The sequence below is a fragment of the Lonchura striata genome, chromosome 6, assembly GCF_050655825.1.
Source record: "Lonchura striata isolate lonStrDom1 chromosome 6, ASM5065582v1, whole genome shotgun sequence".
NCBI lineage: Eukaryota > Metazoa > Chordata > Aves > Passeriformes > Estrildidae > Lonchura > Lonchura striata.
Genome location: NC_140708.1, coordinates 23,470,278 through 23,484,520, shown reverse-complemented (window position 1 = coordinate 23,484,520; position 14,243 = coordinate 23,470,278). Strand labels below are relative to the sequence as shown.

At 39.9% G+C, this 14,243-nt stretch overlaps 2 protein-coding genes across 9 annotated transcripts in view; one reads left to right on the top strand and one right to left on the bottom strand.

Moving 5' to 3' along the window:
- Positions 1–14,243, bottom strand: part of WDFY4 (WDFY family member 4) — a 121,729-nt gene that overhangs the window by 32,157 nt on the left and 75,329 nt on the right. For all 8 annotated transcript variants that reach the window (XM_085583605.1, XM_085583610.1, XM_085583608.1 and 5 more), the window contains 3 exons: positions 13,037–13,157; positions 10,574–10,659; positions 9,160–9,222 (listed from right to left, as the gene is read on the bottom strand). In XM_085583605.1, coding sequence (XP_085439731.1) covers positions 9,160–9,222; positions 10,574–10,659; positions 13,037–13,157 — 270 coding nt within the window. The remainder of the gene's footprint in view (positions 1–9,159; positions 9,223–10,573; positions 10,660–13,036; positions 13,158–14,243) is intronic.
- LRRC18 (leucine rich repeat containing 18) lies at positions 1,316–6,783 on the top strand. The gene is made up of 2 exons (XM_021539230.4): positions 1,316–1,624; positions 5,846–6,783. Exon 2 carries the CDS (start codon positions 5,876–5,878, stop codon positions 6,692–6,694), a length of 819 nt encoding a protein of 272 aa, XP_021394905.1. The 5' UTR covers positions 1,316–1,624; positions 5,846–5,875; the 3' UTR covers positions 6,695–6,783.

Genomic DNA, 14,243 nt, shown 5'->3' with positions numbered 1-14,243 from the left:
AGGATAAGATTTTGACCTCACTAAAATTAACGTGAAAATTCCAATAAATTTAATCAATTTCTAGATTTCTGCTTTAACTTTCTTTTTATTTTCCTTCCATCCTCCTGACTACAGTCTAAAAATCTGTGCCAAGGCTCTCATAAAACAACTTTTCTTTAAAAAGCTTTACAATTACCAAAGAAATACCAACTTTTCCTTGTGAAATAACATATCTCAAATTTAGAAGAGTGCTAGGTTAGATTGCTTTATTCTAAAGGTACAGCGTCTTCCTTGTTTGACTGTACCACTCTACCTTCCAGTTATGCTTAATCTTTGCTAAAGAATTAAGATGTAATTCAAAATAAAAAATAAGCACCATATTCAAGTAAGGTTCCTTGAAGCAGGGTGTCTTGAAAGGGGTAGGGCAGGGGGAGAAAGGAATCTCCCTCATTTATGTAACTCTGGTTGCACCATATGCATTCACAGTGCTTCAACCAAAGGGATAACATTTCCACTGTGGAGATGCTGCACTCAGGCACACTTCAGGTCATGAAGAAACACATCAAGTAAATTCAGTTAATTTGTTTAGGTGAGCAGAATGCAATCTCCAAACCTGGAGTCAGACAAGTACACTAACATAACCAGCTTTTCTTTATGCCAATAATATCTTGGTTGAATTATCAGCAAGAGAGGCCTTAATGTTGCAGCTCCTGTGAATAATACCTAAACAAACCATTCAGCTTATTCTCTTCCATGGTAGGATTTCTTTCAGATATTATTTTGAAACAATTGTGATCAGTTACTAAGAGCTTGAGCTTGGTAACCTCGGTCATAGGGACAAATTTCAATAAATTCACATGCTTCAGATGGAAATCATTATACCAAGTGCACTTTTGAAGAGTCACTGATAGATATTGTAAATAGATGTGACAGAGAGATACATATGAACAGATAAATTGCAGGTGATATACTCTCTGCTGCACCATTGAATGAGCCTTCCCTCCTGTGTCCACATCTACCCCATCTGGCATGTGGTAAGGATGGTACCACAAACATCCTGAGTTTTAACACACACAGACAAGTATATCTCACTCTGCTACAGCCAAGTAAAATGAAATAGTCAAATGACTAAAGTGGACAGTTAAGGCAATGTTAGAAGCTAACAGCATCTAATGAACTCCAGATGCTTTTTCTTTTGGCATAATTTGAAATACAACATTTCCGGGCACTGTATGCCATTCAGTTCTTCTCCCTCCAGCTTGGTCTTGCATTCTGGAACCAACCATTATGCTAATGATCTCCAAGGGTGTAGCACTCCTGTTGCTGGGTAACACAAGTTTCATAAACTGCAGAAATAACACTGAATAGCAGGACCCTGGTGTTGGGGAAACCCTTTAGCCACTCCTCACTAACATGCTCACACAAGCTTCTTGAAGAGCTGCCATTTTCCATCAAGGAAGTACCATGCAGAATTCACAGGACTGTTTCATCCTCATGGCTTTATTTACAGACTGAAAGACTAATTAATTATTCAAAGAAGAGCAGACAGAGGACAACTGCACAGTAAGAGCCCACACTACTGAGAAAAACCCAGCAGCTTGTGACATCTGCACCTCACCCTCGGGCCTTTCAAGCAACTTGGCCGGTAAGATCATATGCAGGGGCAGCCTGGCAGAATGGTTAAGATGAAACAATGTTTTTGCTTATTCTTGTTGGGCCTTGGTTTTGCAAGTGACTTTGAACTGTCTGATAGCATGGTGGCCCGGAAGTCATCCAGAAAATAAGAATTTTAAGAAAGGAAACTTTTCTCAAACTATTTACTCACCATGAAATTTAGTCTAAACCTGCCTATTTAAGACGGTGTTTAAGACAGTCAATGAATTAATCTCTTCCACAACAGATCATATCCAACAACGAGAAATGGTAACAGGCTTGTGAGCAGGGAAGTGAACTGTTTGGCTTCATGCAAAATCATTTGCTGTACAAATGCTGGTTTTAAGCTCTGCATTCAAGTATTTCACTACAGATGATAGCATCACCTACTCCATGAGTGAATTAGTACATGTCAATTCACAGCCTCCCTCTCACCAGAGAGGTGCAGGGAATGTAGAACTCTGCTGGGCTTGCTGCTCTGCAGCATTCAGAATTCCAAGAGGGAAGACAGAGGAAACTTCTTACAGAGTTGTTCAAGATGGGCTTAGATGGTCCTGTGCAGCTTTAGGTGCAGTGAACTGGGAAGAACCAACCCTAGAAGAAAATGATAGGCAGAACCACAGAGAAAGAGGTCCTGAAGCACCAAGCAGTGCTACAGGCAGAAGGCCAGTTCTGCACCCACCTGGGCCAGGAAAGGAAAAAGAGATGTTCAGGGTCCACATATGCAGTCTTCTAGGATCAGGTAATCCTTTTGGGGCAGGCTTAAGATACAGTGGGTCATGACTGACCCCTGTGCAAGTGCTTAAGTGTAGATAAGGGATAATCCTTAATCCTTCCTTGCCTCAGAGAGACACTGACAGTCTTAGTACCAATGCTCAGGTCTGTTCCATTCCTGCAGCTCCCAGCAGCACTGAGCACCACAGACAGCATAATATCCTTGACATACATTTTCTATTAATTTCTGTATCAGATTGATCTTTAATCTCTGGGCCTGTTAAACACTCCTAAAGCTCTGGACTTTCAAAAGCCTATCCAGGCCAAAGATTCTAACAAGTGTGGATAGAAAGGGAAAGTGTTTTCTAGTCAAGATCCATTTTAGTGAGATCTTATCAGAGAAATACAGCACACTACACCCAAAGAAAAGGCTTGCCAACAACTCGAGAGTGTGAGCTCGGCAGTGAGGTGCAGGTTTAGAGAAAACAGGTGGAAAGTCTCATTATCATTTCTTAGGTGGTAGGGCAGCAGCTGTACCCCTCCCTCTGCCATCCAGGAGATGCACTGTGAGCATAAGATTGAACAGGCATAATTAACTTTTAAGCAAGGAGGACTCCTGTGATTCCTGAATTTTTAATATCAGTGGCTACAGGACTTCGGCCCTCTTACACTGAACCAAAGACAATAAGACATGGCTAAGTAAGCTTCATTATCTCCAGCTACAGCCCTGTAAAACACTGATAAATTAGTTTACAAGCATGCAGAGGTAGGAGAGCTATTCATCCTCTTCAAGTTGTCAAGTACACTAAAATGTTTCTGCAGTCCTCTAGTACCAGTCCCTATTTTTGGAATTGCAAATAATATTTTTCTAAGTCTGAAATATGGCTCCAACTTTTAACCCAAATTAAATAGCATTTAGAGTGAGCACTCCTTAGGGACTTGATCAGTGCATCTGAGATGTTCACAGTTGGATGTAAAAAAAATCTGGCTAAAGTAGGCTATGGGAAGAAAATCTTTGGAACCTGCACATTATGCAGTGGATCATACAAAGAGATCTGTCCTGAGAAAAATCACACTGATCTGTTTGTTTGAACTTCTTAAAAACGTGAAAAAAACAGGTTCAAACTTTGTAGCAGCTTGGAAGGGGTTATTGACAGAGAGACAAACGCAGCAGCTGAAGTGCAGCACTCAACCTTGTACGCCAGGCTCCCTCTAGTGCTGCCAGACGCGCAGAGCGCAGGGGACCCGGCACCGGGAGCCACTCGCCCAACAGTGGCACAACTGAATGATTCTTTGCCTAGATGGTATTTTCTAAAATAGGAAAGTATTTTGGCTCAGTGATGCTCTCTTGGATTTTAAATAATAAATAATAGAAAAAGTTCATAGGAATTGAATATAATGTGGTTTTTTTAAGATTTAAACATGTTTTTAAAAAAACATTGTAAAAGAAATCTATAATTTTGAAATTAGGGGAAAAAAATTACATGTTTTTCCTTGAGGCTCCCATTCATTTTTCAAAGGCATACATGTTTGAGAAGCTTCATTATCAAAAAGCACCAAATGTATTGGACAACTTGTCCAACACAAAATTCAAACAAAGAAAAAATCGGACCCAAAGGTCACCTGGTTCATGTCAATTACAGGAAGAAGAAAGTCTCTTTCCATTCTACCAACACTTAGAAAGCTCCCCTATAGATCTTTTCTGTCACCCCACTTCTGTGGACTACAAAGGACTCAGGGTGTCCTGTATCAGCATTAGGGCCCTGGCATTCCTCACACTGCTCAACTTTATCTTTACAGAATTTCCAACAAGAATATTGCATGAAATCCTTAAAATTAGTGAGCTGTGATCAGAAAATCTTGCTGTTTTGATCTCCAGAATTTTCTACTCACTCCTGGGCAAATTATTTACACTAACATCAACAAAGGTGGGAAGAGTACTTTGCTTCAGTTACCAGTCAGCATAGAACAGCATTGACACTGCCCCTTGGTAATATGGTTCTGTAAGTACTCAGGGGAGTGGCACACAGAAACACCTAACTAAACACGTGTTTAAATATTTTCATGTAAAATAGCAAAAAACCTATTTTGGAACTCACCCTCAGGGCAACACTGAATCCACCGCACTACTTCCAGTATTTTCTGAAGCATCTGCCTCATTACAGAGCTCTTGGGAGAGTGGGTGGTAGCTGGGTTAATGCTTTTGCATTATTTTGGGCTATGGCATGTAATTGAAAAGAAGCTGAAATGCCTTAGATGTAGCTTGAGCTTCCTCTTCATGTATTCACACATGATTAATGAGTAGCCCAAAAGCCTGAAGGGTTTGTAGTGAAGATTTTCTAATAGGGACATGTATTGTTGACAAATCTATATTTTGTCCTAAACAATCATTCATCAAAGCTGCACTTTGACTTTTCAAAATTAAATGCCAGAGCACCCACACCTGAGATTACTCAGCTATAACCTGTGCTCCTCCCTGAACTCTCACTGGGAGGGACACTGTCATCCATTTCCAGGGAGTCAGCCTGTTTCCTTTGCCACTAGCCATAATTAGCAACTATATTTGATGACCTTTGACTAGAAAGAGTTCACCAAACCTGCGAGTAAGTGGACTATACTCTTACAGGCCTCATTCCAGGAAGCATGTAGCACATGCTGAGCATCAGTACGAGTCAAAAGTCTGACTACTACACCTATAGGCATTTTTCTGAGGGCAGGGCACCTTTGCAGTGGGAGATCCTCTATCCCACAGCATGAACAAAATAACAAGGTTAGGGTATCCAGAGGAGGAGACACTTAGCAAAGCCTGGTTTAACATGGCATTAAGCAGCACTGACATCAATCCCTGTTGCAGTTTGCCCTGTAGGTGATGTATGAATTGCCAGTCCTTCTGGCAAGTCTGGGAGCCCACTATGTTCCTGAGTCTTGGTCAAAACAAAATTCTTAATAATTTCCTTTAAACTTTGAATCTTTCAATAACATCCAGAGCCCAAATCTCAAGTTCATTACACAATAAATTTAACCAGCCTGTTAGCAAATGCCAAGCCTGTAAATATGGCAAATGTTGGTAGAATGAGATAATTTTGGATAGCTTATTTTAATGCAGTCTCTAAGGATTGTGTTGAGACCCACAGTATATTTTTCTTCAGTCCTCAACTGGCTGATGGATAATAACATATTTCATTCAGTTTCATTATATCCTAAGCTCAAATCAGTATTTAGGAATGAAAGACAGCAAATGTGTCCCACTTATAATTTCACCCTGTAATGTAACATAGATGTTACATTGCAATGAAATAACATTGTAAATTATTAGAATTTCACCTACTGAAAATACTTTGAGGAAGATTTTTCAGAGTTGCAGATTTTTAGTTGCCAAGTTCTGACCTCAAAAAAAAACAGCTTCAGAAAAGTCTAGCAGTAATATTAACATGTAGCTGTGTGATTTATAGCCATGGCTTTTAGAAGCTTTATTGGAGTTCTTCCATTTTATTCACAGGATCTAGTGTGTCTGTCTGTCAGCAGAGAGATGCCCAAGGGAAAAGGTCCACAAGGGAAAAGGATAACCTTGAAAGTGGCCAAAAATGCAGTCCGGGTACTTTTTAATGGAAGGCGCCGTCTTGAGTTAAGCAAAATGGGCATTGCCGTCTTCCCCAAGTGCCTTCTGGAGCTGGCTGATGTGGAGGAAATTGATTTGAGCAGAAACATGTTAAGAAAGATTCCAAACATCATTGAGAAGTTCCAGAATCTGATGTGGCTGGACCTGCATAGTAATCAGATTGATGAGCTGCCTGCAGAAATAGGCACGCTTCAGAACCTTACTTACCTGAATTTGTGCAACAACAAGTTGACCACAAAAGGTCTACCAGAAGAGTTGACCCGTCTCAAGAACCTGCGTACTCTCAACCTTGGCTTAAACTGTCTTGAGACTATTCCCACCACTCTTGGGGCCCTGAGGGAACTTATTGAACTAGGGCTCTTTGACAACTCCTTGACCATCATCCCGAAGAGTGTGAAAAAACTCCCCAAGCTTGAGAGGCTGAATGTAAAAAGAAACCCTTTACCAGAATTTGCAAAGGAAGACGAGCCAATTGACACCGTTAAACGCATAGAATCACTTTACTTAGTAGAAAAGAAAGATCTGTGCAATTCCTGCCTGCAGACGTGTCAGGGTGAGAGGGATGAGCTGCACAAGTTAGAGGATGTGACACCCGGCCCCTCAGATAAGCCAAGTTTCTCTTCACTCACTACACCCAATTCCACTGCAATTGATAACCAAGAAGAATGGAGAATGAAAGATGAAAATCTGGAAAATACACCAGGGCAGTCTACAGACGATGTTCCATGAAGTCCAACCCAAGCAAATAAAAAGTGGACTACCCTCCTCCTCTGTTTTCCTGGAGTTCTGCTTCTTTAAAGATCAGTTTCATTTTAGAAGCAGATGTCTGTGGTCTTTAGAATGAAAACCAGAACAAAACCAGACGTGTATTTGGAAAAGGCTGTTTACATCTGGGCCTGTCCTTACAACATGTTTGGACTTTTTGGGGTCTGTTGTGTGTGCAATGCCCAGTGAAAGAATCTTTTAAACAACAGGTTTTTCTAGTAAATCCATTCTGACCACTAAGCCTCAAGTATTATTTCTGCTCATTTTCATAGGGCAAGACACAGTTCAGCTAGTCTCAGTAAATACCATTTAGTGGAAGAGGAAAAGACCTGGGAACCTTCTGCTGCTGGTGGCTGCCACCAAGCTCTCAAAGTCTCAAACAGGCACTGCCAGTGTAGGAACTGCGAGCCTGTTCCAGTTCAGCAGAGGCAGTAAACACAAGCATTATGCTCAGGAGGAGCTAAGCAGTACAAACACAACACTTAGATATAGACAACCAGTGATCCTGGCTGCCATGAAGGGGCCAGATTCTGCAAGTTCTTTGGGATTTTGAGTGCTATACCTAGATGCAATTTTCCAAGATGTACAACACAGTCAGCACAACTGCCCACACTCATAGCGTTTTGCCAGCCTCTGAATCTCTCTCCAAGGAGGATGTAGAAGGGGTAGGAAAAATATATATCTAAGAGTCCCAGGTTTATCACTTAAGCAGTGACTAAAGTGATTAAGAGAAGAGTCACTGTTTTCCATGATCCAAGAGTAAGCTTCTGAATTGACAAAGTCAGGTCTAGTATCCCCACAGCACTTTTAGCTTTCTGTTGACATGTACAAATGCACATGTACACCTGAGCACACACATTCATTTGCTGAAATCACATCCTTAGGGCAGAGAGTGCTGACATCCTGCAAACAGCAATACACAGGGACAAGCAATGAGCAGATTATAAAAGCACTCAGGCATGACATGAGAAGGGCTGGCAGTGGCCATAATAACCTATGGTGACAGCAAACATTTAAGCTTATTTGAATGAAGAATAAAGTGCCAGGAGCACTTTATTTTTAAATGACTACAGTAGAGCCTGGGAGTCAGAGCTCCTGTTTATTTCCCATGGACTAGGTGGAAAAACTGATAAGGGGCTTCCTAGAAATTCTATTACCTCGATGTCATATGATGCATCCAGCTAGTAATTCTTTCTGTGATTCAACTGTGCAATTATTAATAGTGTGTCTTGGCAAAGAATTTAATCTGGCCTGCCTCCTTGTCTCAGGTATGGCAGGAAAAGCTGGAAAGATGTGGAAGTTGGCCATTGTCCCCCTAGATGGGGAAGGAGCCCCAAGTGCTGTTTTTGAAATTTTCTAAATCGGAAACAGCTCCACAATTCAAACAAGGGAAGAGTAAACTCATAAAGTCCTCAGTCCATTAGTTCTGACTGGTAAAGGGAAGCACACCTACTGAGGTAATTTTCTCTAACTTTCCACTTTTAACACAACTTTTCTGGCTTCAATACTTAGGCAGTGATTAAAATAAATGTTACATTTATTTTATTTCAGTTCATGCTCTAACATGGTCCAGCCAAAGCTATGCCAAAGATCCTTTACATCCTCAGAGTAAATAAGTTGTGTAGGGGCTTCTCTCAGCCAGTGGAGAAAGGATAGGCTACTTTAGACCTAGGCATGCAGCCTGTCTCAAGTTCTGAGATTAACTGTGAGTCAAGTGTTTCTTCCAATAACTCCCAGACCAGTTAATGCCCAAATTTCTTGAAGCTCTAATGCATCTTGTCTCAAGACATTCCCACCTCTTGAGGTCCCAAATCAGGGAGTTGGGGCAATGTGCACCTCAGGTCTCAACCCAATTCCAGCCTCAGAAAATCATTTCAGAGGACACCAATTAGGCACTTAGGCTTGTGCTCCCCAGATACCTAAATTGAGAAAAGTTACTCTAAGTCATGGAATGCATGAAACATTCTCTCAAGCACCTCCCACTAGGAGAAAAGTTTTTTTCCTGCAACAGTAAATCTGAGGGACAAGCTAAAATATCCACTGTGGATCTAATACAATGTGCCAAAACATCCATATGTACATCGCTGTCTGCCCTGAGCACACAATGAAGAGGTCATTATGCAAAAGCATTGTGGATCAGCTCTGTCCTCACCTCACTGTCTCTTCCCACAGTAATGATTTGTGTAGAGTTTACCAATAAAGTGATATGAATGAGAAAATAATTATTGATCATCTCTGCACAGTCAGCTTTTTGACACTCATCTTCATAGTGTGATGAAGTATGCTAGAATGCTTTTTGAAGTTCTGGCAACACCTTTGTCTCTTTAAAAGGAAGGATACAAATAGGTATGTTTCTATATGCTTTTTAAAGGTGCAATTTATTCACATAATTGCATTATTACAGTTATCCAATGTTTTCTATGTTTTACCTTATATTTAGGGATTCTTCTGTTATCCCCTTCGACTTCAAAGCAGGTTGGAAAGAACAAAATCTATAGGAGATATGAAAGGGCACATTATAGTTAGGCAAATGGTTATTAAGACACGTTACATATCTATATAACTGCTTTGTCCTCACAACTTTTTCCAGGAAGCCACAGCGTTGTCCTGATTCCCTAACCTAGGACAAAGCTATAAGACAACAGGCAAAAGCATAGATCTAATATTAAGGACTTGCTATGGGCTGGATAAAAGCAGTTTCTTTCCCCAACAGGACTTTGAATTTACATACAGGGCTATGGATTTTTTAGTTTAAGGTGCTATTAAAGTCAGAGAATAAGAAGCCACTCAGAAATTTATATAGCAAAAATGGCAGAAATACCATTATCTCAGCCATTCATATTTACATTTGCTGTGCTGTGATATCAGACAAATGATACCCTTGAAATATACAGTTTTGGTGACCTTTAGCTGAGGATCAAAACCTTGTCTTGAACTGCCTTTGAGAGATTCTCACAAGAGATACTTGTCAGAACTCAAAGAGAGCAAAGTTAAGGGCTGGCTCTGGGGCAGATCCTGGTGATTGTAAGTAGCCTCACTATGCAGCCTGTTTGAAAAGGAAGAACAGATCTGCACTGACTTTTTTATGCAATACTGCAATAGGGATTGTTCAGACATTTCAGGAGCAGAAGGAATTCCTATGATTCTTTAGAAATTAACAGTACCAATGCTCAGTTCAGGCTGCAGAATTTAGTACAGGAAGCACTAGTGCTGGAGTGAATTTTCCTGTGTAGAGGCCAGTGAATGCAATCCTGATCTAATGGCCAGAACAGCAGTAGACAACAACATGCAAGAAAACAGAGTGCAAATTAATCGCTTCATAGTCTTACATTCAAGTTCCATTAAACAAGACAAGCACATAAAGAGAATTTTTTTTAAATGCCATTATTAAAAGTTAACTCTACAAAAATAAAGTCAGAGAAACAAAAACATATTATTCCTAAAGAATCTAGTGATACTATGAGGGTTGGAAGAAAGCAGAAACCTTCTTTCATCCAATACTGTGCAGTAAGGTGGAGGTGGCTCTCATCTCAGTGGGAGGAAGGAAAACAGCTACAGTCAAAATTTCCTGGGATGAAGGGACACACAACACCAGTGGGTACTAGAAAAGTCCTGCACATTAGATCCCTTGATAAGTCAATGGCTGTGTAATGCTCCAAAGAGCCCACAGGTCAGCAAAATTAAAATTTTATAGCTAAAGTGTAACCCATTAAAACTCAAGGAAAAACTGGAAAACAAGACTCCTGTAGCAACACAACACAGATACCTGACACGAGGATAAATAAGAGTGGTATACCAAGCATCACCAGGAGCATTCCCACACTATTGTGAGCTAGTCATTACCTTTTAAATATCTTATTTCGGTCACTGTCATGGAAGACCAGAAATCTAGAGTAACCATTTTTGAAGAATATTTCCAAGGCGATCTCCTGGAAAGGTAAATAATTTACAGTGTGAGGAGCTGTGGAGCAAAGCTTAGTGCTGCAAAGGGTTCATCATGGCCTGTCCAATTCTTCAGGGCTTTAAAAAAACAGACCTTGACTTTTTTTGACAAATGTGCAGAACTAAAGCAAAGTATGTCCAACACTCTTAAGTTTCTTCAGCTGTAGGGTTGGTTCTACAAGGTGACTAACAGTTCAAATACTTCTTTGAAGTAAAACCAAACTCCAGATATTGGTTCCATCAATCACTTTTTCCTTTTGCTTCTGGAACATTTTTTATCATGAAATCTCAGTGTGATTAAGAAGAAAAGAGTAGCATTAAGTCCCAACTAGACAATAAAGATAACACAAAGAGGGAATTCTAAATAAGAGTTTCTTTTAGAAAGCAACCATACTGCTTGCTAAATTAAGACAGAGCTCAACAGAACTGCCAAATAGTTTCTCCCAACTAGAAGCACCAAAGGAGGAAGGGGAGTTTATGGCATTTTACACCAAAACTTTGAGGAACTGAAGTTGAAAGATAACTTCACTTCCTTTTCCCTGTCCCTGAAATGTCTCCATACTTTGTTTTGCTGGGCATTTGAATATAATCTTATTATTTACTTAGTGAGAGGTCCTTTTTTCCCCCCAAAGTCATTCAAGTAAAACTATAAATATCATGTAGTGTCTGGGAACCCAGACATGAGTTTCAATCCAAATGTGGCAGGTGCAATACAAACCTAGAGAAAAACTCTGATGGCAGATGGCCCATACATGATTCACAAATAAAATATAAAGCAGAAAGGTAATATGAGAGCAGCTATGACAATAAACAGCTTGCAGCATTTGCTCCGGAGCTCAGCTTTCCAAACCAGGTCTGCACAAGTGTTGCCTTTACAGAATTGGGCCAGTGCTTTGCTCTGGGCTGGACTATGAGCATGGACAAGAGGAGACCAGCTGAGGCAGTGCCGCTGCCTAAACAGCAGAACTACCTGTACTGCAGAGAAAGCACAAGGAATCAGCTTTCCTCTTTTTCCACAATATTTTTTCAAAGAAGTTTGTGGTATAGAGTCACAGCACAAGCCTGATACCTGAGTTTTCAGTTCATTAACTGAACAAAACAATCCTGGAACAACAACAAAAAGACCATGGAACGACAACAAAAAAACCCAAACCACAAAACCCCTCAAACCAAAAAGCTCAGCCTTTGCCGCAGTCCCACACAAAGACTGTTTCTACTCATCTACACTTTTCACTTTGGGCCACACCAAAAATTTCTATTTTGCATGGTTAAAAAAATCCATGCATACACAAATGTGAATATATGAGTAGCTGGAAGTCTTCTGCTGGCAGCTTAGATACTATCCCCAAACAGAAAATGTGACAGTTTTGCTCAGACTGATCACCAGTGATCTTAGTAGGCCTCATACAGTTAGAACATGAGTTACCATTCCTGTACGTGCTTGGTGAGTGACCTAACCACTGCTATTATATTGTATCCTGAAGCAAGTGGCACCTACCAAAATTGCCCAGTTTGCATACATAATTATATATAAAATAAAACAGGACTGACTCATGGATGAGTATCATACTACATGACATAAGTCAATTATCAGCTCCATTTTCTCCAGCTTCTGAATTTTCTAAATGATTATGTAATTCCCTGCTTAATCTCAACCTTCCAAAAATGGATTAAAAATAACAACTAACTAGTTACAGCTGCTTCAGAACTTCATATTTTGCTCAATTCTGTGAATTACTCCTTGGACTATACCAATATCCTCTAAAGCAACTACAGGCTCTGGTGTTGCAAGAAGCTCTAGTTACAACTCTTCTGTGATTCTCCTCACAGGGTCACCTAAATTGAAAGGGTACCAAAGCCCCTGGTGATGAATACTTCCTGGGTATTACAGCTACAGGCACAGAATCCTCTTCTTTGGCTTATGTTCTCTTATTGAACTACATGCACAGCTTGAAAGTTATTCCAAGAGGCCCAGGATATGTGTGTGTTAGCAAACCATAGTACACTGATGCCATGACTACTGAAGTCTTTGGGAGGTGAATATTACTGGTAGTCAGCTGCTTCCATAAAAATAAAGAGCAATTAACTTCAAGTCTAATTTTCAAAAACACTGTGTGAACAACACTTTTAGCCCAACAATTAATAAGCCAACCACTCCAGTCAGGGTGTTTAAACATTGTGGTGTGTATAGAAAGGAGTTTGTTTTAGCAAAGGCTAATGAAGCAGTGATGGGACCAAAACCATTTTGATATCAAGCGAAAAAATATCAGCAGTCTTAGTGAAAACTGAGCAAGTGGTTTTCAGTCACATGTCATTACTGCTGTTGCAGCTTTCCCTCAAATGACTGAGCATGTCAATTCCTACCTGCAGGAGAAAGCGCATCAGATGAATCTCTTTGATATCATGATATGAATAACGGACACACATCGGGTCTCCCACAGCATTATCTTTATGACATAAGTTGAAAATAAATGGATCACTGATTCTGGAGGAGAAAAATAAATTTAAAAATATAATTTGAAACAAAATAAAACCTGGAAAGCCCTCTTGAACATTCAAGACCTCCCCTAAAGAAAAATAACAATACTAAGATATATCAAGATCAACTAGGACATATATAAACTGAAAGCAAAGCTAAATAAATAAAGCTAAACACTAAAGGTAGATTTTCTACTAGTTACCCAAATAAAGAGCCTGTGGAGGCTAAGGGTAGGTTTGGAGTTATTTTAGTATATGCAAGTGGGCAGGCAGCAATGTTTTGCACACACTGGAGAAACTTGTTGGGAGAACCTGAAAGCCCAAGTCAAGAGTAAGCATCATGTGGACACATAGTTGCTGTAAACAGCAATTACTTGGAATGAATAATTAAGCAATTAATTATTATTTTAGTAGTATATATGTATTAGAATAGCAATCAACAGCCTAGCCCACAGAAAATCCCTTAGAAAAACAACCTAAGCTTTTATCAGATGCAGTCCAATCGATCCTTGAGTCACCTGATCAGATTGACTGATATTAGAATTTGTAAGATTTGGATGCAGAGCAGACAGGGAGTAAAAATGCTGAGCTACTCACTGTCCCACAGGGCATTGCACATGAGCACACAGTATGCACAAAGAGCTTGGTCTAACAGACTCATTTGCAATATTGATCACTTTCAATAAATCATGAGTCAAGAGATGATAGCAATGTGCCAAATATTAATTACAATTTTGCCTTGGAGAAACAAACAAGAAACTTATGAGACAATGAAGCTAAAGGCTTCTGCCCTAACAGTTCCATATGAATAAAAGATGCAAGCTACTCAGAAAGAAACTTTAACAACATTATAACATAACTGAAAACCATCAATGTAAGTGTGAGACTGTCCACCACCTCCATCTGTTTGAAGATGGTGTTCTCATGGCACCTCCAAAGCCTATGAACAAGCACCTATGTTACTTATGTTAAACAGTTTTTTTAACAAATGGAAAGGATGGCAAACTTCCTGCTGTGCTAATATTCTGCTTGAAATCCCCACAAAATCTGTACAAATTCAAGGTATCCCTGTGCCAATACTGAATTTGACCAA

What these genes read in the sequence shown, in the direction of transcription:
- LRRC18 (XM_021539230.4), top strand. Translation starts at nt 5,876, where the DNA reads ATGCCCAAGGGAAAAGGTCCACAAGGGAAAAGGATAACCTTGAAAGTG.